At 47.5% G+C, this 25,500-nt stretch overlaps 2 protein-coding genes across 2 annotated transcripts in view; one reads left to right on the forward strand and one right to left on the reverse strand.

Moving 5' to 3' along the window:
* Positions 1-3,737, reverse strand: part of LOC122921918 (acyl-coenzyme A thioesterase THEM4-like) — a 39,729-nt gene extending 35,992 nt beyond the window's left edge. Inside the window, exon 1 of the mRNA XM_044272243.1 lies at positions 3,684-3,737. The gene's annotated coding sequence lies outside the window, so the exon portion shown is untranslated. The remainder of the gene's footprint in view (positions 1-3,683) is intronic.
* Positions 3,738-6,076: 2,339 nt separating this feature from the next.
* On the forward strand, positions 6,077-19,403 carry LOC122921703 (zinc finger protein 41-like). The gene is made up of 5 exons (XM_044271882.1): positions 6,077-6,206; positions 8,836-8,913; positions 10,579-10,705; positions 13,476-13,589; positions 16,741-19,403. The coding sequence occupies exons 2-5, from the start codon at positions 8,851-8,853 to the stop codon at positions 17,637-17,639; spliced, it is 1,203 nt and encodes a 400-aa protein (XP_044127817.1). The 5' UTR covers positions 6,077-6,206; positions 8,836-8,850; the 3' UTR covers positions 17,640-19,403.
* The last annotated feature ends 6,097 nt before the right edge of the window (positions 19,404-25,500 follow it).

Below are 25,500 nucleotides of genomic sequence, written 5' to 3' on the forward strand. Positions count from 1 at the left end.
TGTATGTATGGACAGCAGAACATATCAGCTACACTTATCAGGATATAACCTACACCGACTATCTGTATTATATATATATATATGAGCTATCTAATGTAGAGTGGAAAGCACAGAGCACGGCAATAACACCGCTGTCTGTCTCAGAACTGCAAGAAATTTCTGCTGGGGAGGTTCTTATATAGTAAGGGGGAGGCAGCTTTCCTATTGGTTGCTAGGGATGTTGCTAAGCTTTGACAAAGACATTGCAGCCTTCTCATTGGTCCACAAGCAAGAAGGGAGGTTACTGATGGAAAAAAATCTAGAATATTCAAAAATACGAATATATATCACTATTTTCTAAATATTCGCGAATTCTCGAAGTGCCGATTATTCACAATTAATATTCGCAATTCGAATATTCGTACCCAACACTAATATCGGTGCCTTATTTTTTAAATGCACTAAGACTTTATTCCTTTACAGTGACATCACCTTATTTCATATGTACAGTGACATCACTATGTTTATTTCCTATCTACAGTGACATCACTATGTTTATTTCCTATGTACAGTGACATCACTATGTTTATTTCTTATGTACAGTGACATCACTATGTTTATTTCTTATGTACAGTGACATCACTATGTTTATTTCCTATGTACAGTGACATCACTGTGTTTATTTCCTATATACTGTGACATCACTGTGTTTATTTCCTATGTACAGTGACATCACTGTTTATTTCCTATGTACAGTGACATCACTATGTTTATTTCCTATGTACAGTGACATCACTGTGTTTATTTCCTATGTACAGTGACATCACTATGTTTATTTCTTATGTACAGTGACATCACTGTGTTTATTTCCTGTGTACAGTGACATCACTATGTTTATTTCTTATGTACAGTGACATCACTATGTTTATTTCCTATGTACTGTGACATCACTGTGTTTATTTCCTATGTACAGTGACATCACTGTGTTTATTTCCTATGTACAGTGACATCACTATGTTTATTTCCTATGTACAGTGACATCACTGTGTTTATTTCCTATGTACAGTGACATCACTGTGTTTATTTCCTATGTACAGTGACATCACTGTGTTTATTTCCTATGTACAGTGACATCACTATGTTTATTTCCTGTGTACTGTGACATCACTATGTTTATTTCCTGTGTACAGTGACATCACTATGTTTATTTCCTGTGTACTGTGACATCACTATGTTTATTTCCTATGTACAGTGACATCACTATGTTTATTTCCTATGTTCTGTGACATCACTGTATGCATTATACATTTACTGTCACGTTGCTGTTTATTCTCATGTGCTGTGTCATTATTCTGATATGATGCTGTTTATCTATGTAATATGACATCATTACAGTTTACATAACCCTTGTCTTATGGTGTTGTGATTATTATATGTGTATTGTGATATTACTGTGTGCATTATTCTTGTATTATGATGTGGAGCTTTTGCCCCTGCACTGTGACATCACTGTGGCCCTTAACATTTGGCTATGGCATCTAACATTTATTATTTCTGCTCTGTGACATCACCATGCGCCTATACTGTGACATCACCGTGCACATTATTCCTATACTGTGACATCACCATGCACATCTTTCCTATACTGTGACATCATCATGCACTTTGCACATCATTCCTATACTGTGACATCACCGTGCACATCATTCCTATACTGTGACATCACCATGCACATCATTCCTATACTGTGACATCACCATGCACATCATTCCTATACTGTGACATCACCATGCACATCATTCCTATACTGTGACATCACCATGTACATCATTCCTATACTGTGACATCACCGTGCACATCATTCCTATACTGTGACATCACCATACACATCATTCCTATACTGTGACATCATCATGCACATCATTCCTATACTGTGACATCACCGTGCACATCATTCCTATACTGTGACATCACCATACACATCATTCCTATACTGTGACATCACCATGCACATCATTCCTATACTGTGACATCACCGTGCACATCATTCCTATACTGTGACATCACCATACACATCATTCCTATACTGTGACATCACCATGTACATTATTCCTATACTGTGACATCACCATGCACATCATTCCTATACTGTGACATCATCATGCACATTATTCCTATACTGTGACATCACCATGCACATCATTCCTATACTGTGACATCATCATGCACATTATTCCTATACTGTGACATCACCATGCACATCATTCCTATACTGTGACATCACCATGCACATCATTCTTATACTGTGACATCACCGTGCACCTCATTCCTATACTGTGACATCACCGTGCACATCATTCCTATACTGTGACATCACCGTGCACATCATTCCTATACTGTGACATCACCATGCACATTATTTCTATACTGTGACATCACCGTACACATCATTCCTATACTGTGACATCACCGTGCACATCATTCCTATACTGTGACATCACCGTGCACATCATTCCTATACTGTGACATCACCGTGCACATCATTCCTATACTGTGACATCATCATGCACATTATTCCTATACTGTGACATCACCGTACACATCATTCCTATACTGTGACATCACCATGCACATCATTCCTATACTGTGACATCACCATGCACATTATTTCTATACTGTGACATCACCGTACACATCATTCCTATACTGTGACATCACCGTGCACATCATTCCTATACTGTGACATCACCGTGCACATCATTCCTATACTGTGACATCACCGTGCACATCATTCCTATACTGTGACATCATCATGCACATTATTCCTATACTGTGACATCACCGTACACATCATTCCTATACTGTGACATCACCGTACACATCATTCCTATACTGTGACATCACCGTACACATCATTCCTATACTGTGACATCACCATGCACATTATTTCTATACTGTGACATCACCGTACACATCATTCCTATACTGTGACATCACCATGCACATTATTTCTATACTGTGACATCACTGCTGACAATAACCCTTTCCTATGACTTTATGATGTTTTTGCTCACATATAGTTTTGTCAGGATAGGATAGGCCATCAATGTGAGATAGTGGGACCTATCTGCAGAACGGTGCAGAAAAGTGCAGGAGAGCAGACTGCGCATGTGCTACGTGCTCTCCGTGTATTGCTCTGGGAGTTCTAGTTTAGAGAGCGCTGGCTATTTTCAGAAGTCCCGTATCGGTGACGGTAGAGTGCACTGAGCACGGGCGACCACCTCACCGCTAGAGGACGGAGCCAGCACTGCCATGGTGATTAGTGGAGGGTGGTCGCACTTGTGCGGTGTGCTCTCCTTCACTTTTGGGGACCCATTCTGGAGCTATGACCAGGTCTCATGGGTGAGACGTGCACCTATCTGACATTGGTGGCATATCACCCGTGTCCCAGACACAAATACCCCTTTAATAAAGAATTTTTAAAAAGCAAAGAGACTAGAGAGAAAAATGAGTCCGTGAAGATCTCAGGGTGTCCTACACAGATGTCCAGTGGCGACTCTAGGAACAATATATAGGGGGGGCACAAAGATACCACAGTCAAAAATGGGGGGGCACAAACAAAATAAGTATATATCAATAAGATTACAAAATACGAGTGAATTGCGATATGCAGGGATACAGTTATAATAAAGCAATTTACTTACAAAAGAAGCTACTCAGTCGTCTGCTGTGCCGTCCTCTGCTTGCTTCCACGTATTCTTTCCCCTTCTTTCTGTCTCTCGTCAGTGCACAGGCACACTGTTATGGTGGATCTGTGGAAGACACACTGTTATGGGGGCATCTGTGGATGACACATTATGCCTCTCATTAGCCCTCATTATGCCTCTCATATCAGCCCCCATATCAGCCCTTATGCCTCATTAGCTCCCATATCAGCCCTTATGCCTCATTAGCCCCCATATCAGCCCTTATGCCTCATTAGCCCCCATATCAGCCATTATGCCTCTTATTAGTCCCCATTATGCCTCTTATTAGCCCCATTATGCCTCTTATTAGCCCCCATATGCCTCTTATTAGCCCCCATATGCCTCCAATTAGCCCCCATATGCCTCCTATTAGCCCCCATATGCCTCCAATTAGCCCCCATATGCCTATTAGCCCCCATATGCCTCCTATTAGCCCCCATATGCCCCCATATGCCTCCAATTAGCCCCCATATGCCTCCTATTAGCCCCCATATGCCTCCTATTAGCCCCCATATGCCTCCTATTAGCCCCTATATGCCTCCTATTAGCCCCCATATGCCTCCTATTAGCCCCCATATGCCTCCTATTAGCCCCATATGCCCCCATATGCCTCCAATTAGCCCCGATATGCCTCCTATTAGCCCCCATATGCCTCCTATTAGCCCCCATATGCCTCCTATTAGCCCCCATATGCCTCCTATTAGCCCCCATATGCCTCCTATTAGCCCCCATATGCCTCCTATCAGCCCCCATATGCCTCCTATCAGCCCCCATATGCCTCCTATTAGCCCCATATGCCCCCATTTGCCTCCAATTAGCCCCCATATGCCTCCAATTAGCCCCCATATGCCTCCTATTAGCCCCCATATGCCTCCAATTAGCCCCCATATGCCTCCAATTAGCCCCATATGCCTCCAATTAGCCCCATATGCCTCCAATTAGCCCCCATATGCCTCCAATTAGCCCCCATATGCCTCCAATTAGCCCCCATATGCCTCCTATTAGCCCCATAGGCCCCCATAGGCCTCCAATTAGCCCCCATATGCCTCCAATTAGCCCCCATATGCCTCCTATCAGCCCCATATGCCTCCTATCAGCCCCATATGCCTCCTATTAGCCCCATATGCCTCCTATTAGCCCCAAATATGCCTCCAATTAGCCCCAAATATGCCTCCAATTAGCCCCAAATATGCCTCCAATTAGCCCCAAATATGCCTCCAATTAGCCCCCATATATGCCTCCAATTAGCCCCCATATGCCTCCTATTAGCCCCCAAATATGCCTCCAAATGCCCCATATGGCTCCAATTAGCCCTTATATGCCTCCTATTAGCCCCCATAATGCCCCCAGCAGCCACATTTTTTATAAAATAAAAAATAAAAACACTTACCTCTCCTGTTCCTGGACGGACGCCGCCTGCCATTTTCTCCTCAGTCGACTGTGCTCTAAACTGGCGCGCACAGCGTGAGGTCACAGAGCGCCCTCACGCTGTGCGCAGCCCTGCACAGCCGACAGCCGAGGACCAGGAAGTGGTGAGTACAGAGCGTTCACCACTTCCTGGTCCTTCGGTACTAATGAGCGCTTCCATAATGGAAGCGCTCATTAGTATTCACTCTGGGGAATCAGCGGGGGGGCACCCGGGGGGGCAAGGGACAACATAGGGGGGGCAATTGCCCCCCCTCGCCCCCCTCTAGCGACGCCACTACAGATGTCCCTTCGCTTTGGGTACAATCAGTGAGGGGTCTGACTGGAACCTGAGCCTCTACCATCTGGAGAACAAAGTTACATCGGCAAATTCCAGGTACTACCCGGACCCCTAATCCCCCAGACCCAAATACATATGAGCATCTGTGGGACCACCTCAATGGCCGTGTTCGCTCTATGGATCTATCTGTCTATGTAATATCTATTATCTATCTCCTATTATATCTATCTATTATCTCATATCTATTATCTATCTATCTCGTATCTATCTATCTCATATCTATCTATCTATCTATCTATCTCATATCTATCTATCTATCTATCTATCTATCTATCTAATATCTATCTATCTATCTCATATTTATCTATCTATCTATCTATCTATCATCTATCTATCTATCTAATATTTATCCATCTATCTATCTCATATCTATCTATCTATCTATCTATCTATCTATCATCCATCCTGCCCTCAGTGACATATAGAAGTTTCTCTCCCCCCCCCCCCCCCCCCCCTCACATTCAGTATACAGGGCTGAGGCCGGTCACGTGTTTCGCCGCACTGCACCCTGGGACTGGTAGTTCCTTTGCTTCCCCGATCGCTGTGTGCTCTATGAGAGTAGAACTACAATCCCCAGGCGCGGCCGCCGTCTTCTCCAGGTCCTGACTCGGGGCTCTGGCAGTCGGTGGCGGAGAGATTCGGTGGCCTCCGCAGACTTCCGGGCGTCCTGCTCCCGGCTGCAGACATCTGAGGGGCTGCACACGGTGGTCGCACAGGTAGTGGACGTGTGGGCAGTGCTGCTGGAGGGGGGCAGGTACGTGTCCATATGGGGGGGACAATAGGGTGCTGCTGGGTGCTCACAGGTGGGTGGGTGCAGGAGCTGCAGGTGAGGGACACGACGTCTCCTGTAGTCAGAACTTTGTCTGTAAACCCCTCGCACATCTAACGTATCAGGAGCTCCAGGGTGACGTCTGTGATCTCAGTGGCCACCTCTCATCTCCAGGGTGTTAACCCCTTGGGTTCTGCTAAGACATTTCTCTGACTGCTCTGTTATGGGGGGGCGCTGGTGCAAGCCGGCTCTGTTATGGGGGGGCGCTGGTGCAGGCCGGCTCTGTTATGGGGGCGCTGGTGTAGGCCGGCTCTGTTATGGGGGCGCCGGTGCAGGCCGGCTCTGTTATGGGGGCGCTGGTGCAGGCCGGCTCTGTTATGGGGGCGCTGGTGCAGGCCGGCTCTGTTATGGGGGCGCAGGTGCAGGCCGGCTCTGTTATGGGGGCGCAGGTGCAGGCCGGCTCTGTTATGGGGGCGCCGGTGCAGGCCGGCTCTGTTATGGGGGGGCGCCGGTGCAGGCCGGCTCTGTTATGGGGGGGCGCCGGTGCAGGCCGGCTCTGTTATGGGGGGAGCCGGTGCAGGCGGGCTCTGTTATGGGGGGGCGCTGGTGTAGGCCGGCTCTGTTATGGGGGCGCTGGTGCAGGCGGGCTCTGTTATGGGGGGCGCCGGTGCAGGCGGGCTCTGTTATGGGGGGCGCCGGTGCAGGCGGGCTCTGTTATGGGGGGGCGCCGGTGCAGGCCGGCTCTGTTATGGGGGGGCGCCGGTGCAGGCGGGCTCTGTTATGGGGGGCGCCGGTGCAGGCGGGCTCTGTTATGGGGGGCGCCGGTGCAGGCGGGCTCTGTTATGGGGGGCGCCGGTGCAGGCGGGCTCTGTTATGGGGGGCGCCGGTGCAGGCGGGCTCTGTTATGGGGGGCGCCGGTGCAGGCGGGCTCTGTTATGGGGGGCGCCGGTGCAGGCGGGCTCTGTTATGGGGGGCGCCGGTGCAGGCGGGCTCTGTTATGGGGGGGCGCCGGTGCAGGCGGGCTCTGTTATGGGGGGGGCGCCGGTGCAAGCCGGCTCTGTTATGGGGGGGGCGCCGGTGCAAGCCGGCTCTGTTATGGGGGGGGCGCCGGTGCAAGCCGGCTCTGTTATGGGGGGGGCGCCGGTGCAAGCCGGCTCTGTTATGGGGGGGGCGCCGGTGCAGGCCGGCTCTGTTATGGGGGGGCGCTGGTGCAGGCCGGCTCTGTTATGGGGCGCTGGTGCAGGCCGGTCTCTGTTATGGGGGGGCGCTGGTGCAGGCCGGCTCTGTTATGGGGGGGCGCTGGTGCAGGCCGGCTCTGTTATGGGGGCGCTGGTGTAGGCCGGCTCTGTTATGGGGGCGCTGGTGCAGGCCGGCTCTGTTATGGGGGCGCTGGTGCAGGCCGGCTCTGTTATGGGGGCGCTGGTGCAGGCCGGCTCTGTTATGGGGGCGCAGGTGCAGGCCGGCTCTGTTATGGGGGCGCAGGTGCAGGCCGGCTCTGTTATGGGGGCGCCGGTGCAGGCCGGCTCTGTTATGGGGGGGCGCCGGTGCAGGCCGGCTCTGTTATGGGGGGGCGCCGGTGCAGGCCGGCTCTGTTATGGGGGGAGCCGGTGCAGGCGGGCTCTGTTATGGGGGGGCGCTGGTGTAGGCCGGCTCTGTTATGGGGGCGCTGGTGCAGGCGGGCTCTGTTATGGGGGGCGCCGGTGCAGGCGGGCTCTGTTATGGGGGGTGCCGGTGCAGGCGGGCTCTGTTATGGGGGGGCGCCGGTGCAGGCCGGCTCTGTTATGGGGGGGCGCCGGTGCAGGCGGGCTCTGTTATGGGGGGCGCCGGTGCAGGCGGGCTCTGTTATGGGGGGCGCCGGTGCAGGCGGGCTCTGTTATGGGGGGCGCCGGTGCAGGCGGGCTCTGTTATGGGGGGCGCCGGTGCAGGCGGGCTCTGTTATGGGGGGCGCCGGTGCAGGCGGGCTCTGTTATGGGGGGCGCCGGTGCAGGCGGGCTCTGTTATGGGGGGCGCCGGTGCAGGCGGGCTCTGTTATGGGGGGCGCCGGTGCAGGCGGGCTCTGTTATGGGGGGGCGCCGGTGCAGGCCGGCTCTGTTATGGGGGGGGCGCCGGTGCAAGCCGGCTCTGTTATGGGGGGGGCGCCGGTGCAAGCCGGCTCTGTTATGGGGGGGGCGCCGGTGCAAGCCGGCTCTGTTATGGGGGGGGCGCCGGTGCAAGCCGGCTCTGTTATGGGGGGGGCGCCGGTGCAGGCCGGCTCTGTTATGGGGGGCGCCGGTGCAGGCCGGCTAATGTTATGGGGGCATCAGGCTGGCGTCATGTTAATTCGGACGTTCATGTACTACAGTTTTCTATGATCCGGAATATTTGATAATCCGACACCTCTCAGGTATGATGCGGCACACAACCCCCAGCATCCGAAAATGAAGGTTGCGGCAGCAGCTCTGATCACTGCACCGACCCCTCTCCCTTATAGTGACTGACTGCAATGTATTGTCTACAATGGCTCCTCCTAGTGGTGGCTCCAGGGCACTAGCAATATGTAACCTTCCCTATGTAATGCATGCATTTTTGTTTTAAAGGGACCTGGCGTTCTAATGGAGAAATGTAATAAGAGTGCTGCCTCTGACGTCAAGCGGACGCCCCCTGCTGCCATGGAGGTAACACTTCTTCTGTAGGATCAGAATATTCCACTAAAATATAATGAGCTCAGTCTCACGGGGTCTGGGTCTGGAAACACAGGGTGGTGGCCATTGCAGGCTGGCCCCCACATCATCTGGTCCTGGTAATGCCCTCTTTCATTACAGGGGAGGTAAAACATAGGCATGAAGCTTATGTGTTGCCGAAAGTTATAGTTGCCGGGGTCCCACTAAAAGAGGACACTACTTGTCATGTGTGGATTTTTTGCCAAAAAATGACTAAAATGTGGGTCTCCAGCAAACAGGCAAAGTATTAGTGCCGATATTCCCTATCAGTGTGCAGGGGTCCTGTATACCTAAAGAGGTTCTCTGAGACTTACATACTGAAGGCCTGTCCTCAGGATGGGCCATCAATATGAGATTCGTGGGGATTCGACTACCTGATTGATGACACATTGGTGCTCTGGTGAAAAGGCCTTATGGACAGGTGAGGCTTCTTGGTACAGAGGATTGGTGTCCCTGATTGAGGAGACCTTGGTACTCTGATGAAGAGGCCTTATGGACAGGTGAGGCTTCTTGGTACAGAGGATTGGTTTCCCTGATTGAGGAGACCTTGGTGCTCTGGTGAAAAGGCCTTATGGAGAGGTGAGGCTTCTTGGTACAGAGGATTGGTGTCCCTGATTGAGGAGACCTTGGTGCTCTGGTGAAGAGGCCTTATGGACAGGTGAGGCTTCTTGGTACAGAGGATTGGTTTCCCTGATTGAGGAGACCTTGGTACTCTGATGAAGAGGCCTTATGGACAGGTGAGGCTTCTTGGTACAAAGGATTGGTTTCCCTGATTGAGGAGACCTTGGTGCTCTGGTGAAGAGGCCTTAAGGAGAGGTGAGGCCACTTGGTACAGATGATTATTGGTGGATACAGGAGTCAGACCCCCACTGATATCATATTGATGGCCTAAACTGAGGAACCTTCATTAATATGTAAATCCCTGAGAACCCCTTTATCCTGAGCTGTTTCATAGCAGAAACAGAGGCGACAGGAACCGATCGTAGCCACACCAAACAGCACCTGACATCTCAGCTTTCTGGACCTCTATGAGTGTAATGAATGGGATAATGAGCTTAAAATGGGTCTTCAGTGTCTAGAGTATTGATGCCATTTGTCATCAGTATCAGATCAGTGGGGGTCCGACTCCCAAGACCCCCGCTGATCAGCTGTTTTTGTCAGGTGCCAGAAGGCATCTTTCACCGTGTAGTGACAGACTTGTTTATTGGGAGATGAGCTGCAGTACCCTGGCATGGCCACTACAGTGGATGGTGCCTTCTGCTTCTGGCTCTGTCCACTCCTGAAGACAACTGCTGATCGTTGAGGGTGCTGGTGCTGGAATTTATGACCTGTCCTGAGGATAGGTCATCAGTATTTGTCCAGGGTGAGGGGCAGGATGAGCAGAAATGGCTGCCAGTAGTGTAATGAGGGAGCCTCTGCTATTGTGTAAATGAGAGGTTTCCATCCAGTTCCTCTCCAGCAGTAGTAAGACTACAACTCCCAGCATTATGATTGCCATGGGACTTCTGTGAAGAATGTCAGGGTGCCATGGCACAGCTTACATATTTGTACCTCTGAATTATATGGCGCTGTAGAATACGGTGGCACTATATATTATATATATTGTGGTTTTGCTTTCAGGAAACCATGAAACCGGAGGAGGCCACAGTCTGCTTCTCAGTAGAAGAGCTAGACTCCTTGGAAGATCGTGAAAAGGAGCGTTACAAAAGTGCAGAGACGAAGATTCATCAGCGTCCAAACTTAGTAGGTGAGATGAACGAGGAATATGCAACCCCTTCATTATATTTTTTGGAGGAGGGCACCATATGGAAACCGGGGGCTTTCGGCCCCGTGAACTTTTATCACTTCTGCTTCACCAGTGGGTGGTCCTAAGCCTGGCAAATGCTCCAGCACTCCTCCTTAAACTCCCTGCCTTATGCCATCCCCTTTCTTGTCGATTGATGAGTCCAGTATTGTTCCAGCACCGTGCAATCCTGGGGGCAGACTACTGTGCATGCGCCACTCACAGGTTTGCGTGGGGCAGGCATGAAATTTCATTTTCTCAAAAGGTTTTAATAGAACAAGGCTGGATCAACACTGGAACCATCAATCAACCCAAAGGAGTAGGCATAGGGCAGGGTTTACTGAGGATACCCTGAGCACTCGCCATTCTTGGGACCGCTTACTGGGAACTTTTGAGCTCATTTGTCAATGACCAGAATGGTATGTTTCCAAAATTCTGTACCTCGGATGGGGACATGAAAGAGGCACACTTGTATGTAGTCATGACAGAAAGTTATAACCAGGAGTATACTCCATTAGATCGTAAATTACACCCCCACATTGAAAAAGACTTAAAGGGGTTGTTCCATGATTTATGTAAAAAATAAATACCAGACATCATATAGTACATGACAATATCCTTCTAACAAAGCTAGAACCAGCCTAGATACCAGGGGTAATGTCTGGAGGTATAGTGCCCGGTGGGGTAATGTCTGGAGGTATAGTGCCCGGTGGGGTAATGTCTGGAGGTATAGTGCCCGGTGGGGTAATGTCTGGAGGTATAGTGCCCGGTGGGGTAATGTCTGGAGGTATAGTGCCCGGTGGGGTAATGTCTGGAGGTATAGTGCCCGGTGGGGTAATGTCTGGAGGTATAGTGCCCGGTGGGGTAATGTCTGGAGGTATAGTGCCCGGTGGGGTAATGTCTGGAGGTATAGTGCCCGGTGGGGTAATGTCTGGAGGTATAGTGCCCGGTGGGGTAATGTCTGGAGGTATAGTGCCCGGTGGGGTAATGTCTGGAGGTATAGTGCCCGGTGGGGTAATGTCTGGAGGTATAGTGCCCGGTGGGGTAATGTCTGGAGGTATAGTGCCCGGTGGGGTAATGTCTGGAGGTATAGTGCCCGGTGGGGTAATGTCTGGAGGTATAGTGCCCGGTGGGGTAATGTCTGGAGGTATAGTGCCCGGTGGGGTAATGTCTGGAGGTATAGTGCCCGGTGGGGTAATGTCTGGAGGTATAGTGCCCGGTGGGGTAATGTCTGGAGGTATAGTGCCCGGTGGGGTAATGCCTGGAGGTATAGTGCCCGGTGGGGTAATGCCTGGAGGTATAGTGCCCGGTGGGGTAATGTCTGGAGGTATAGTGCCCGGTGGGGTAATGTCTGGTTACTGGAGGTGTAACATCTTGAGGTATAATGTTTGAAGGTCTAATGTCTGGTGGTATAGTGCCTGGAGGTGTTACGTCTAGTGTTTGGAAGTATAACATTGAGAGGTGTAAAGTCTGGCGGTATAATGTCTAAATGTGTAATGTCTGGTCTCTGGAGGTTTGACATCTGGAGTCATAATGTCTGGCGGTATAGTGTTTGGTGGGGTAATGTCTGGTCACTGGAGGTGTAACATCTTGAGGTATAATGTTTGAAGGTCTAATGTCTGGTGGTATATTGTCTGGAGGTGTTACGTCTAGTGTCTGGAAGTATATGTGTAATGTCTGGTCTCTGGAGGTTTGACATCTGGAGTCATAATGTCTGGCGGTATAGTGTTTGGTGGGGTAATGTCTGGTCACTGGAGGTGTAACATCTTGAGGTATAATGTTTGAAGGTCTAATGTCTGGTGGTATATTGTCTGGAGGTGTTACGTCTAGTGTCTGGAAGTATATGTGTAATGTCTGGTCTCTGGAGGTTTGACATCTGGAGTCATAATGTCTGGCGGTATAGTGTTTGGTGGGGTAATGTCTGGTCACTGGAGGTGTAACATCTTGAGGTATAATGTTTGAAGGTCTAATGTCTGGTGGTATATTGTCTGGAGGTGTTACGTCTAGTGTCTGGAAGTATATGTGTAATGTCTGGTCTCTGGAGGTTTGACATCTGGAGTCATAATGTCTGGCGGTATAGTGTTTGGTATTAAGCAGCTGATCAGCAGGCACGCAGATTGGGGTACTACGATACTGACCGCGCATGCGCCAAATACACTTTTGTATTGTATCACTTAATTTCCCAATCACTAGAGTGTTCAAAATTTAATGCAAAGGTGAAGTGTCTAAAAATAATAGGAACATGAAATAATAAAAACGTAAAGTACAGTGTGCCTCCTAGCGTTAATTATTTATGCTAATAAGCACCATTTGTTCATGCGCCCCTTCTGTTTGTCTTAGTGCAGGTGCAGCACGGGTGTATGGATTGTTTAGTTATGTATTCACCTGTTTGTTTATGCATCTCTTTAGTTCTTTGCTCTCGTGTTTCACTAAAGCGTCTGTTTTATATTTGGAGGGTTGGCGCCATCTAGTGATTATCTGGCTGATTAACAGTTATTCTTTCCTTCACTTTGCACTCTCAGTATCACCGCCAGACATCTTACCACCAGGCGGGGAGTTATAATTCTAAATGGGGCCTCACTTTTTTGGATGCCCGTCTGGGCACTACCTAGACAACTCGCCTCTATCTCGCCAATGCTTAGCCGTTCACACAGGGGGAATCGGGCTCTGCCAGTGGCACAGCAGCATTTGCCATGTTTCTAAGTTAAACCCCATCTAATTAATGTTTTCTCAGGTTACCTGTATGTGAAGCCAGAGACGGTTCCCAAAATCCACCGCGGAGAAGAGCTGTGTGTGAGCAGTGACTTGTACACACATCGGAGAAAAAGGAGCGTCCTGCCCTCCTCAGGTATAGAAATGCACAGCAACAATTTCTGGCTGTTTTCAATATCTCTGCTTTCTGTCAGTGAACTAAAACAATCATCCCGAGGTTAGAAACCGTGACCTGGCTTGTAACAGAATGTCAAAGCCAGGGGCGTACATAGAAATCACTGGACCCCATAAAAATAATTTAAATTGGGCCCCCATGCCCCATTCATAGCCCCTCCCACTACCTGTTCCTGGCCAGTATATGCAGCAGTGTACTGATATGAGGTATAAATTACTGCTGTATATACTATGTATCTGTACACATTGCATTTCTTATACCTCGTACCTCACATATCAGTACACTGCTGTATATACTATATATCTGTACACACTGCATTATACACTATTATACTTCGTACCTCACATGTTAGTACACTGCTGTATATACTATATATCTGTACACACTGCATCTATTATACCTCGTACCTCACATATATAGTATATACAGCAGTGTACTGATATGTGAGGTATGAGGTATAACAGATGCAGTGTGTACAGATATATAGTATATACAGCAGTGTACTGATATGTGAGGTATGAGGTATAACAGATGCAGTGTGTACAGATATATAGTATATACAGCAGTGTACTGATATGTGAGGTACGAGGTATAATAGATGCAGTGTGTACAGATATATAGTATATACAGCAGTGTACTGATATCTGTACACACTGCATCTATTATACCTCGTACCTCACATATCAGTACACTGCTGTATATACTATGTATCTGTACACACTGCATCTGTTATACCTCATACCTCACATATCAGTACACTGCTGTATATACTATATATCTGTATACATTGCATCTGTTATACCCTGTACCTCACATATCAGTACACTGCTGTATATACTATATATCTGTACACACTGCATCTGTTATACCTCATACCTCACATATCAGTACACTGCTGTATATACTATATATCTGTATACATTGCATCTGTTATACCCCGTACCTCACATATCAGTACACTGCTGTATATACTATATATCTGTACACACTGCATCTATTATACCTCATACCTCACATATCAGTACACTGCTGTATATACTATGTATCTGTACACTGCATCTATTATACCTCACATATCAGTACACTGCTGTATATACTATATACCTGTACACACTGCATCTATTATACCTCACATATCAGTACACTGCTGTATATACTATGTATCTGTACACACTGCATCTATTATACCTCACATATCAGTACACTGCTGTATATACTATGTATCTGTACACTGCATCTATTATACCTCACATATCAGTACACTGCTGTATATACTATGTATCTGTACACTGCATCTATTATACCTCACATATCAGTACACTGCTGTATATACTATATATCTGTACACACTGCATCTATTATACCTCACATATCAGTACACTGCTGTATATACTATATAGCTGTACACACTGCATCTATTATACCTCACATATCAGTACACTGCTGTATATACTATGTATCTGTACACTGCATCTATTATACCTCACATATCAGTACACTGCTGTATATACTATATATCTGTACACACTGCATCTATTATACCTCACATATCAGTACACTGCTGTATATACTATGTATCTGTACACACTGCATCTATTATACCTCACATATCAGTACACTGCTGTATATACTATGTATCTGTACACTGCATCTATTATACCTCACATATCAGTACACTGCTGTATATACTATATAGCTGTACACACTGCATCTATTATACCTCACATATCAGTACACTGTTGTGTATATACCAGGGATGGCCAACCTGAGGCTCTCCAGCTGTTGCAAAACTACAATTCCCATCATGCCCGGACAGTCTACAGCTATCCGCCTACAGCAGGGCATGGTGGGAGTTGTAGTTTTACAACAGCTGGAGAGCCGCAGGTTGGCCATGCCTGGTATATACTATATATTTGTACACACTGCATCTGTTATACCTCACATATCAGTACACTGCTGTATATACTATATAGCTGTACACACTGCATATATTATACCTCATACCTCACATTTCAATGCAGTGCTGTATATGCTGTCGGTGAACAAAAACAATCATCCTGAGATTAAAAACTCACCGTGACCTGGCTTGTAACAGAATTTCAAAGCCAGGGGCGTACATAGAAATTAATAAGCCCTATAGAAAGAATCTAAATTGGGCCCCCTTGCCCCATTCATAGCCCCTCCCACTACCCGTTCCAGGCCAGTATATACAGCAGAGTACTGATATGTGAGATATGAGGTATAATGGGTGCAATGTGTACAGATATATAGTATATACAGCAGTGTACTGATATGTGAGGTACGAGGTATAAGAGATGCAATGTATACAGATATATAGTATATACAACAGTGTACTGATATGAGGTATAAATTACAGCTCGTATCTCACATGTCAGTACACTGTTGTATATACTATATATCTGTATACATTGCATCTCTTATACCTCGTACCTCACATATCAGTACACTGCTGTATATACTATATATCTGTGCCTTTGGTCCATTGCAGGCTTCTTTTCCCCACGGGCCCTTATAGCAGCTGCATGGTCTGCCTCTATTGGAGGTACGAGAGCGTAAAAACTGATTCCTGCTCCGGAGCTTCAAAACCAGTATGGACAATCTTGAATATAAAATCTTCTTTATTTAGTTAAAATACGCACTGGATAGGAACAATGTGTTTCGGGGAGGCTATAGTCTCCTTCCTCAGGTTAACATTAATAATCCCCTATTACTCTAATAATACCCTATTGTGCGCCCCCTTCTTCGAGCTCTAGTCACGTCCACACTACAAAAAATCTATTGGAGGTACGCCACTGGTCAAAGCTCTCTCTGTAGCTATGTGACAAGGTTTGTAAGCAAGAGTGCTCCAAGCAGAGACTTTGCACATAGTGAGGAAATGACTAACAATCCATGTTAGAAAGTGGCACAACTTCTCATTTTACCACCATTTTGTCGTATGCATCCCACAATCTCATCTGCTTGGGCAGCAGGTGCCTACCAGTTGTTTCTGCAGTAATCTTGGCATGAATTTTTCTCTAGATAAATGTTTTGACCAAAAAGTTGTAAAGAACCAGTATAAAAATGTGGCTTTATCTTTTTTTCTTTGGTCCAGGGGAACCCTTAGGTAAAGACGATGGGTGCCACTCTCCGAGCCAGTCCACTGCAGATACACGGAGAACTTCATCAAGAGCCCGGAGAAAACAGGGCAGATATACAGCCGGTTTAGCTGAGGGGTCAAGGCCTAGTAAAACGGAGAGCAAAGCAGATACTGAAGACCTACCATCCAATGAGGATGATAACACAGACACTGTGGAGACCAAGAGTAACCCAGCACCCAAAGAATACACATGTAGTGAGTGTGGGGACTGCTTTGAGGAGCAGGCAGCTTTACTGGTGCACAAAGCAGCTCACACTGAGGAAAATAACTCAACCAAACACGATAGGAGCCTGACTCCTACTAGACATCATGGAGTCCAGACAGGTGAACATACTGGCAGCCGTCTCCGGCATAGAAAGCATGTCTCATACACTCCAGACAAAATTGTGTCAAAAAGGACTCCGACAGAACCAAAAACTTACACATGCAAAGAGTGTGGCAAGAGCTTTACCCAAAATGCCAGCCTCATTGTCCACAGACGGACCCATACAGGAGAAAAACCTCATACCTGCAAAATTTGCCTAAAAAGCTTCATCAGTGGGTCATACTTGGTCATGCACCAAAGAGTCCACACGGGGGAGAAGCCATATGTCTGTAGCGACTGTGGTAAACGGTTTATCAGCAGCTCAAATCTCATTATCCACCAGAGGGTCCACACTGGGGAGAAGCCGTATCTCTGCACTGAATGTGGCAAATGCTTTGGCCACAGCTCACATTTGGTGAGACACCAGAAGGTCCACACAGGAGAGCGGCCTTTCACTTGCGCCGAATGTGGAAAGTCCTTCTCTCGAAGTTCACATTTGGTCAGACATCAGACCATTCACATGAGAGGTCCTGCAAACCCAGCTGTGTGACCTCCTTCCAACACAGGTTTCTTGAGAAACTGATTGTAGACTGTATTATGGATTACTTTTCAGTTGTATATTTGTCATTGTCTTGCAGTATCTAAAGACGTTTATGTGCTCGATCCACATAGACAGAACATTTTGACCTTGAGATACCATCTATAACCCTTGACAAGCTGACTGAGATGAAATACATGTTGGCGCCAACTATTTGTTTAGGATGTCTCATGTCCATGTACCCTCTTATAAGGAAGTCCCCTGCCCAGGGCTCAAAAGAAAAGCACTTGTTCTGAATAACTTGGCATACCCATGTTATTACAGGGGGACATGCATGTACTGGCATCTCCTTGTGGAGAGCCTGCTTCTAGAAAGAGGATCTTGTCTTGGTGGACAACCACTTTCATGACACCGATGCTCAACCAAATTCCCTCTTGCCCATAATTATTAAATGGGTTTTCCAGTAAGTCAAAATGGATGAGCCACCCTTAGGATCTCAGCCATCAATATTAGGTCTGTGGGGGTCCAGCTTTCAACAACCCCATGATCAGCTGTTTGATAGAGCTGTAATTCTCACTCGAGAGCCGAGGCCCTTTCAAACAGCTGATTGGCGGGAGTTAGAGCCCAACTGATCACTTTTTGATATCCTAGCATAGGCCATCTGTTTGGTAGTCCTGGCTCACTTCCTTATCTATATATGTTATATGGCTGTTTTTTTGCCAGGAGGGTAGACTTTTCAAGCTTCTGCTGCATTCATAGTATTTGTTTAATCTCGTGAGGCTTCCCATTTTGTAGCCATGACCTTAACGGGGTTATGCCATGAATTAAAACCTCTCTGCTGCTCTGGTCTCTTCGCTTTCTGTGGGTGGGCATCAGCTTGTCCCATGTGACCATCAAGCACCTGCATCTTCCAGGAGTGCAATGTGGTGAGCTCTTGTTAACCTCTCACTTTCCTACATCGAAAGTAGGCCCTCACTCACAGTCCTTGTGATTTCACTAATAAATAGCATGTAATGCAATTCCTCTATCTACTGTCTAGTGAGAGATACAGTTATATACCTTTTAAGAATTTTGAAGGTGTGAATGAAAAGTGTCCAGGACGTCGGCACTGAGAAGTGGGAAGCTACAGAACATGTCAGTCCACCACTCGGTGCAGGAGAAAGTGGACCAGAAAGATAAAAAGCAGGGGTGTTTTTTTTAATTTAATATATATTTTTTTATATTGAATGTATATATTAATCATTTAAAATGTCCTATTCATTGCAAAGTAATACTTCTAAAAGAAAGTAAGGTAATACAGTGGTAAATTCATAGAGGAAATCTGGAAATTTAATGTGTTTTTTTTCCAGCCGAAATATGGTGCCATCTAAACCTGTAATGAACAGTCATGCTCTAAAAATGGGCAAGCGTAAGGATCTGAGTGACTTTGACAGGAGACAGTGGCTAAAAAACTGGATCAGAGTATCTTCAAATCGACAGGTATTGGTAAGTTTTTTCAGTACGCAATGGGTAGCACCTACCCAGAGTGGTCCAAGAAAGGACACCCGCTGGACTGTCGACAGACTCCAGGGTGCATTCGGGGAGCAAAATCTAGCCTGCCTGCTCCAGTCCTACAGAAGAGCTGCTGTAGCAGGAAGGCCATGATAGAACGGCATCGGGGCACACAGTGCATCTCATCTTTATGTCTTGGGGGGGATGCATCCACAATATTATCTTAATGTTATGGCTGATTGGTCTCCCTTGTTAATAAAAGTCGAAATCTAGTTCTCCTGTCCATGCCTGTATGATCTCTATACATTTTCAGAAGCCTTCTCGGTCACCAAAAACTCTGTCTAGACAGGGAGGAGGGGGATGTGGCTTCAGGACAATCGCTCCTACATTGTTTGTATGTGACATTATGCTCGGAGAGGGGAGGGGGAGAGCACACAGCACAACTCTCTTGATATCAAGAAGAACCTTACCTACTCAGACAGCATGCAGCAAATATCTCCATTCAATAGGAACCTTCATGGTTCACCTCCAGTGGATAAACCTCCATCCTGGTCATGTGAAGGCCCATACATACTTTATTAGAGTATATAGTGCCCCATGAAGCAGGCCCTATCCTAGGACACTGAGACTTTTTATATCGTTTTAAGAGGAAAGGTGGAATGCTGCCTTGATTACTTATAGATTTAGCCTATCTTCATCAACTTGAGGTTCAGCTACTACTCAAGAAGTACAAAGCCTCCAAGATGTAAAATTTAACTCTACTCCGTCTGTACAGCGTGAGTGGGAAGTTAGGTTATGTATATGGGGTCCTGAAGGTTCAGCAGTGATTCGTGTTGTGTATCTGTTGTTTCTACCAGCAGTTGCCTGTTATAGACTGCCATGTACAGTAGTTTTGTTTCCGACTTCTTGTCAGAATCGTAAAGAAAAAGGAATGTGAAAATGGGAGTTGAGCTGCAGTACTCTGGCACAACTGTTAGACAGTGGATGGAACCTTCTGCTTCCGGTTCCGTTGACTGTAGTTTCCCAGTCGACTGCCCGAAAGAGCTGATCGTTGGGGGTGCCGAGTGTGGGACTGATCTGATATTGATGACCTATCCTGAGGATAGGCCATCAGTATCAAACCATCGTCAAAGCCCTTTAACAGGGTACGGCCACATGTGCATGTTTTGCATGTATTCGCCGATTTTGCTGTGGATTCTTTTCCCCAGCATTTTAAAGGGTGATGGAGAATCTACAGCATTTCTTAATGTGTAAGCAGGGCCTAAAGGTGCTTTTCTGCTGTGACATCTATGGGGGATCTGAAGGCTGACACTTACCGTTCCCAAAATAGAATGGGTCTCAACCTGGGGCTGTTTTGAAGTAGTGGACACAGGCCCATCCAAGGACACTGAGACTTTTTATATCGTTTTAAGTATTTAGTGATAAATGCGGTTCACGTGGCTCAAGAGTTAAAGGGTTTTTCCAGGCTTTTAATATTGATGACCTATCCTCAGGATACAGTAGGTCATCAATATCAGATCGGCGGGGGTTTGACACCCGGCAACCAAAGCAATCAGCTGTATCAAGAGAAGGCACCATGCCGTCTCCTGTCTCTCTTCCTGCTTGGTGTTCTGATATTAAAAGCCTGGAAAATCCCCTTTAAAATCAATCATTAGCGCTACAAGAAGTGTCCGTGTAGCCCATTCAACCATTTTTGTTGTATGGGAACACGCTCTGGTAGATAGGATTAGTGGACGCAGTATAGAGGCAACATGTTCTTTTGGATCAAAGAGTTCAGTGTTTTATTCACACTTTAGGCAAGTGACAAAACAAACAGTCATAATCAAACAAAAAGTCACCTTGCGGTGTTGGTGGTAATTCACACCATGCAGCAATTCTGCCTCAGAGTCCTTGCTGATAGCAGCACCAACCTATTTTCACGCCAAACAGGTAGCAAGCCTTTATCCAGACACAGGGCTCCCAACACAGAGACCTGGCTTCTGAGCCCAGCTGCCTATTTAAGGACAGCTAGGTGCTGCCAAAACCCGGACCGGCATTTAATATCCGGTCTGGTATTTGACCTCACCTGCCTGTAAATCAGCCCAGCAGCACGTGCTGGGAGGAAAATAACGGTTTTCCCAGACCAAACCTCTCACTGTGTCACAGTGGATAGTGGAGAAAACCAATGTAAAATCGGGAAGAATGCTCAAACTCCAGGCAGATTTTGCTCTTTTTGCAGCCCATGGAGAGCACCTATTTGTGTGGCAACCTCTTCTCTGCAAAAGGACACGGCATGATTATTTTTAGTATTGCTGGAGGTCCCAGCAGTTGGACTCCCCCAAGCCATAAAGTCCATAGCATCTCAAGTTGGTGGATGTGTCCTCCATTGAAAATATTCAGCACAGGTGCAGAAACAAGCATCAGAACCTCCCGTCTCTGCTCCTGAGCAGTAGAGGAGACAGCTGTCATCAAATTTTGACAACAATTTGTTTACATGAGGGACCCATGGGCATTTTGGGGTTATTTTTAATGTTTATAGTACAGATTATGGAGAATGAATGGGCAATCTCAGGCGTCTCATTCATTTTCTTGAAAAATGTGATGTCAGTTCTACAGTCTCAATCTTCCTTCCTTGGCTCTGGTCTGCCATGATGATGTCTCTCGAACAGCCGATCATGACAATTCATCACAGTTTCCACATCGATTTTCTGCCAAATCTGCGGTGCTAATTATCTACCAAGTATAAATTTAGCCAAAGGGATTGGCCCTCAAAATAAGGATCACCCCAGTAAATAGGTTTTCCACAGTTTTAGATATTGATCTATCCTCATCAGATCAGTGGGGGTCTGACTGCATAGTGGATGGCACTTTGTCCTTCTGGTTTTGGACATTTTGTTTTCCCCGGCGCCTCCACAACGGCATTCACAGGAGGGTGTCCCCGCCTCCATGACAGGAAACAACGAGGAAGCACAGGATTTAAGGAGCCTCCTCCCCTTACCTTACCAGTCGTTTCCTGTCCTCGGACGTGCGTGGAAGCCGCTCCTGGGGTATCCAGGAGATTAGATACCGCACCGGCCTGGTCCTTTCCCTGTTGTTCAGGAGGGTCGGTGCAGGGATTGGGGGACTCCGGGGACGCATTGCCTCCCCTCCTCAATCCTGCGGAGTAAGCCCTGTCTTCAGGCATCCCCGGGCTTGCGAGTCCGTCGGAACTCGCGCGGGATCTGGCGTGGTGACGTCAGCGGAGCGAGATCTCCTTGGGCAAGAGGTTCTCGCGGGACGCTCCTGCGCGCGGCGGGAGATTTAAAAAGAAGCATCTCATCCTACCTACGCTGGTGATCTGCAGAGATGCCTTCCAGCGACAGAGAGTCGTCCAAGCGCTCCGGTGATCCCGCTGTCTCGGCCCTCAGCCCGGTAAGCCTCCTCCCGGGGGGGGGGAGTAATCCCTATTCCTTATGTCTTTTCTAGCAATAGGTATGTACAGGGGGATCCCGTACCTCTCCCCCCCCCCCATCCCTACACGCTGGGTGTCCGTAGTTTTACTATACTGACCCCTCACCACCCTTACTCCGGGTCCCTCTTTGGCCTATATAAAGTTTGTTTTATTCCCTTTAGGACAGTGAGTCCAGGAAGCTTAAAGCCAAAGGGGATTCGGGGCGCAGGAAGTGTGGTGGTTGCCGTAAGGGCCTGGTGTCGGACCCAAAGAAGTCCCTCTGCCCTAAATGTATTGAAAGGGTTATCGCTGAAGAATCCCCTTCCTTCGTGGAGTCCATGCGAACCCTCATTAGAGAGGAGATTAAGGCTGCAGCTGACTCTAGACAACTGGGCCTTCCCGTTCCCTAAATCTGGAAATATCAGAACAAGTGGATCTGGATGAAGGGGAGTTGCAGGATGATCAGGTCTCCTTATCCTCTGAGGAGGCCGCAGGGAAGCCTATGTGCATTCCCGAGGAAACACAGTCCCTACTGAAGGATATTAAATCTACCCTGGGATTAGAAGATGTTAAAGAGACCCAGTCCCTTCACGATCAAATCTTTCAGGGCTTGGGGGAGAAAAAGAAGAGATTCTTCCCCATCCACAATAACATCAAAGCCCTTATTTCCAGGGAATGGAGGGATCCTGATAAAAGGTGGACTGTCTCGGCCGCCTTTAAGCGCAAGTACCCCTTTTCAGAAACTGACTCTGATTTGTGGGACAAGACTCCCAGAATAGATGCGCCAGTGGCCCGTATTTCAAAAAAAATCCTCGCTGCCCTTTGAGGATATGGGTCTCCTGAAAGACCCAATGGACAAAAAATGTGAAAACCTATTAAGGAAATCCTGGGAGACAAATGCAGCGATGTTGCGCCCCAGCATAGCGTCCACTTGTACGGCCAGAACCCTCTCGGTTTGGCTAGACCAGCTTGAAAGCAATCTGTCAGGGGGTACGTCCAGGGAGGAGATCTTAAACTCCCTTCCCTCCCTGAAAAGAGCATCCAATTTTTTAGCAGACGCCTCGGCCGACTTGGTTAGACTCTCTGCAAGAAGCAGTGCTCTGGCCAATGCGACCCGTAGGGCGGTATGGCTCCGTTCATGGACTGGGGACGCAGGTTCTAAAAACCGCCTGTGCTCCATCCCATGTGAGGGGGATAGATTGTTTGGCTCCGCTCTGGACGACATTCTGGAGAAGGCCTCCGATAGGAAAAAAGGTTTCCCCTCTGATAACCGTTATTACCAACAGAGACGCTCCTTTCAAACTCAAAAAAGGGCAAGATCTGATCAAAGTAAAAGGGACGGCTCAAGAAGATGGCAACCTTCTAGGGGTAGAGGAAGAGGATACCTTTCTAAGCCAGAAGTCTCTACCCGCCCTACCCAGTGACACGCTGACCCAGGTAGGAGGCAGACTAAAGCAATTCTCCTCCGCCTGGCAAGAAATTCACGCCTCCCCTTGGGTCACTCGTACCGTAAGAGAAGGCCTAAAGTTAGAATTTGTTTCCCCACCCCCAAGTCTGTTTTGTATCAACCAAAGGCAACAGCCCGACAAACAGGCATCCCTAGAGTCAGAAATAACTACTTTAATCCTCAAAGGAGTGCTCATCCCTGTTCCGGAAGAACAACACGGCAAAGGCTTCTATTCCCCTATATTTTTGATAAGAAAGCCAAACGGCTCCTTTCGCCTAATAATAAATTTGAAGTCCTTAAACAGGTCCATCGTTTACAAAAGATTCAAAATGGAGACCATAAAATCTACCACTCAGATCCTTCCGCAGGACTGCTTTATGGCTACCGTCGACCTTCAGGACGCTTACTACCACGTCCCAATATACCACAGGCACCAGTGTTTCCTGAGGATCGCAATTTATTATCAGGGAAGATTGTCTCATTTTCAGTTCACAGCCCTTCCTTTCGGCCTATCCTCTGCCCCCAGAGTTTTTTCAAAAATAATGTCAGACGTCATGAAATACCTTCACCTTCAGGGGGTACAGATCGTCCCATACCTGGACGACTTTCTGGTGTTTGCGGAGTCGCGCCAACTTCTACATTCACGCCTCAAACAAATCCAGGACTGTCTTACAACTCTAGGGTGGATAATAAATCCCAAAAAATCAGACCTTATCCCCAGTCAGGAAAAAGTGTTTTTAGGGGTGTTGTTGGACTCAAGACGTCTAATGTCTTTTCTTCCTCAAGACAAACAGTCTCACTTAATCCAGACAGTGTCGCTTTTTTCCAGCAAAGGTCGGTCCTCGATAAGAGACATCATGACGGTGCTGGGACTGCTAACAGCCGCAATCTCGTCGGTAAGGTGGGCCCAGAGTCACACAAGAGTCCTTCAGGCCTTTCTCCTATCTTCATGGGACGGAAAGAACTCATCTCTAGACAGAAAGGTTCACGTTCCCAGACAGGTAAAACAGTCACTAACTTGGTGGAGAGTAAAAGGGAACCTGAGCGTAGGGGTTCACTGGCGCCCAAGAGATGTCATGGTCATTACAACAGACGCCAACAACTCAGGGTGGGGAGGTCATTCTTCAGGAGCGGTAGTTCAAGGATCCTGGGGAAAAGTCATGCAGGACGCCTCCTCAAATTTAAGAGAGCTGTCAGCTGTCCACAGAGTTCTCCTTTCCCTTTACAAAGTTCCCTCTCCAAGACACGTAAAAATATTAACAGACAACACTACAGTCGTGGCGTACATAAACAAACAAGGGGGAACCAGAAGTCGCTCACTGGCGGAAGTGTCAAAGGGCATTTTTTGTTGGGCAGAAAGAAACCTTCTGTCCCTTTCGGCGGTACATATCAAAGGGGAAAAAAATGTGGTGGCCGATTATCTCAGCCGACACCTCTTAAGGGAGGCCGAATGGTCCTTAAATCACCACGTCTTCAGCCAGATCTGCCAAATGTGGGGGACCCCAGTGTTAGATCTGTTCGCCACC

Source organism: Bufo gargarizans, chromosome 11 (genome assembly GCF_014858855.1).
Source record: "Bufo gargarizans isolate SCDJY-AF-19 chromosome 11, ASM1485885v1, whole genome shotgun sequence".
NCBI lineage: Eukaryota > Metazoa > Chordata > Amphibia > Anura > Bufonidae > Bufo > Bufo gargarizans.

Bases quoted from the DNA above. Each gene is read 5' to 3' on its own strand.
- LOC122921703 (XM_044271882.1), top strand. From the start codon at position 8,851: ATGGAGAAATGTAATAAGAGTGCTGCCTCTGACGTCAAGCGGACGCCC. The intron at 8,914-10,578 runs GTAACACTTCTT...TTTTGCTTTCAG, and splicing joins CGCCCCCTGCTGCCATGGAG to GAAACCATGAAACCGGAGGA. The intron at 10,706-13,475 runs GTGAGATGAACG...ATGTTTTCTCAG, and splicing joins TCAGCGTCCAAACTTAGTAG to GTTACCTGTATGTGAAGCCA.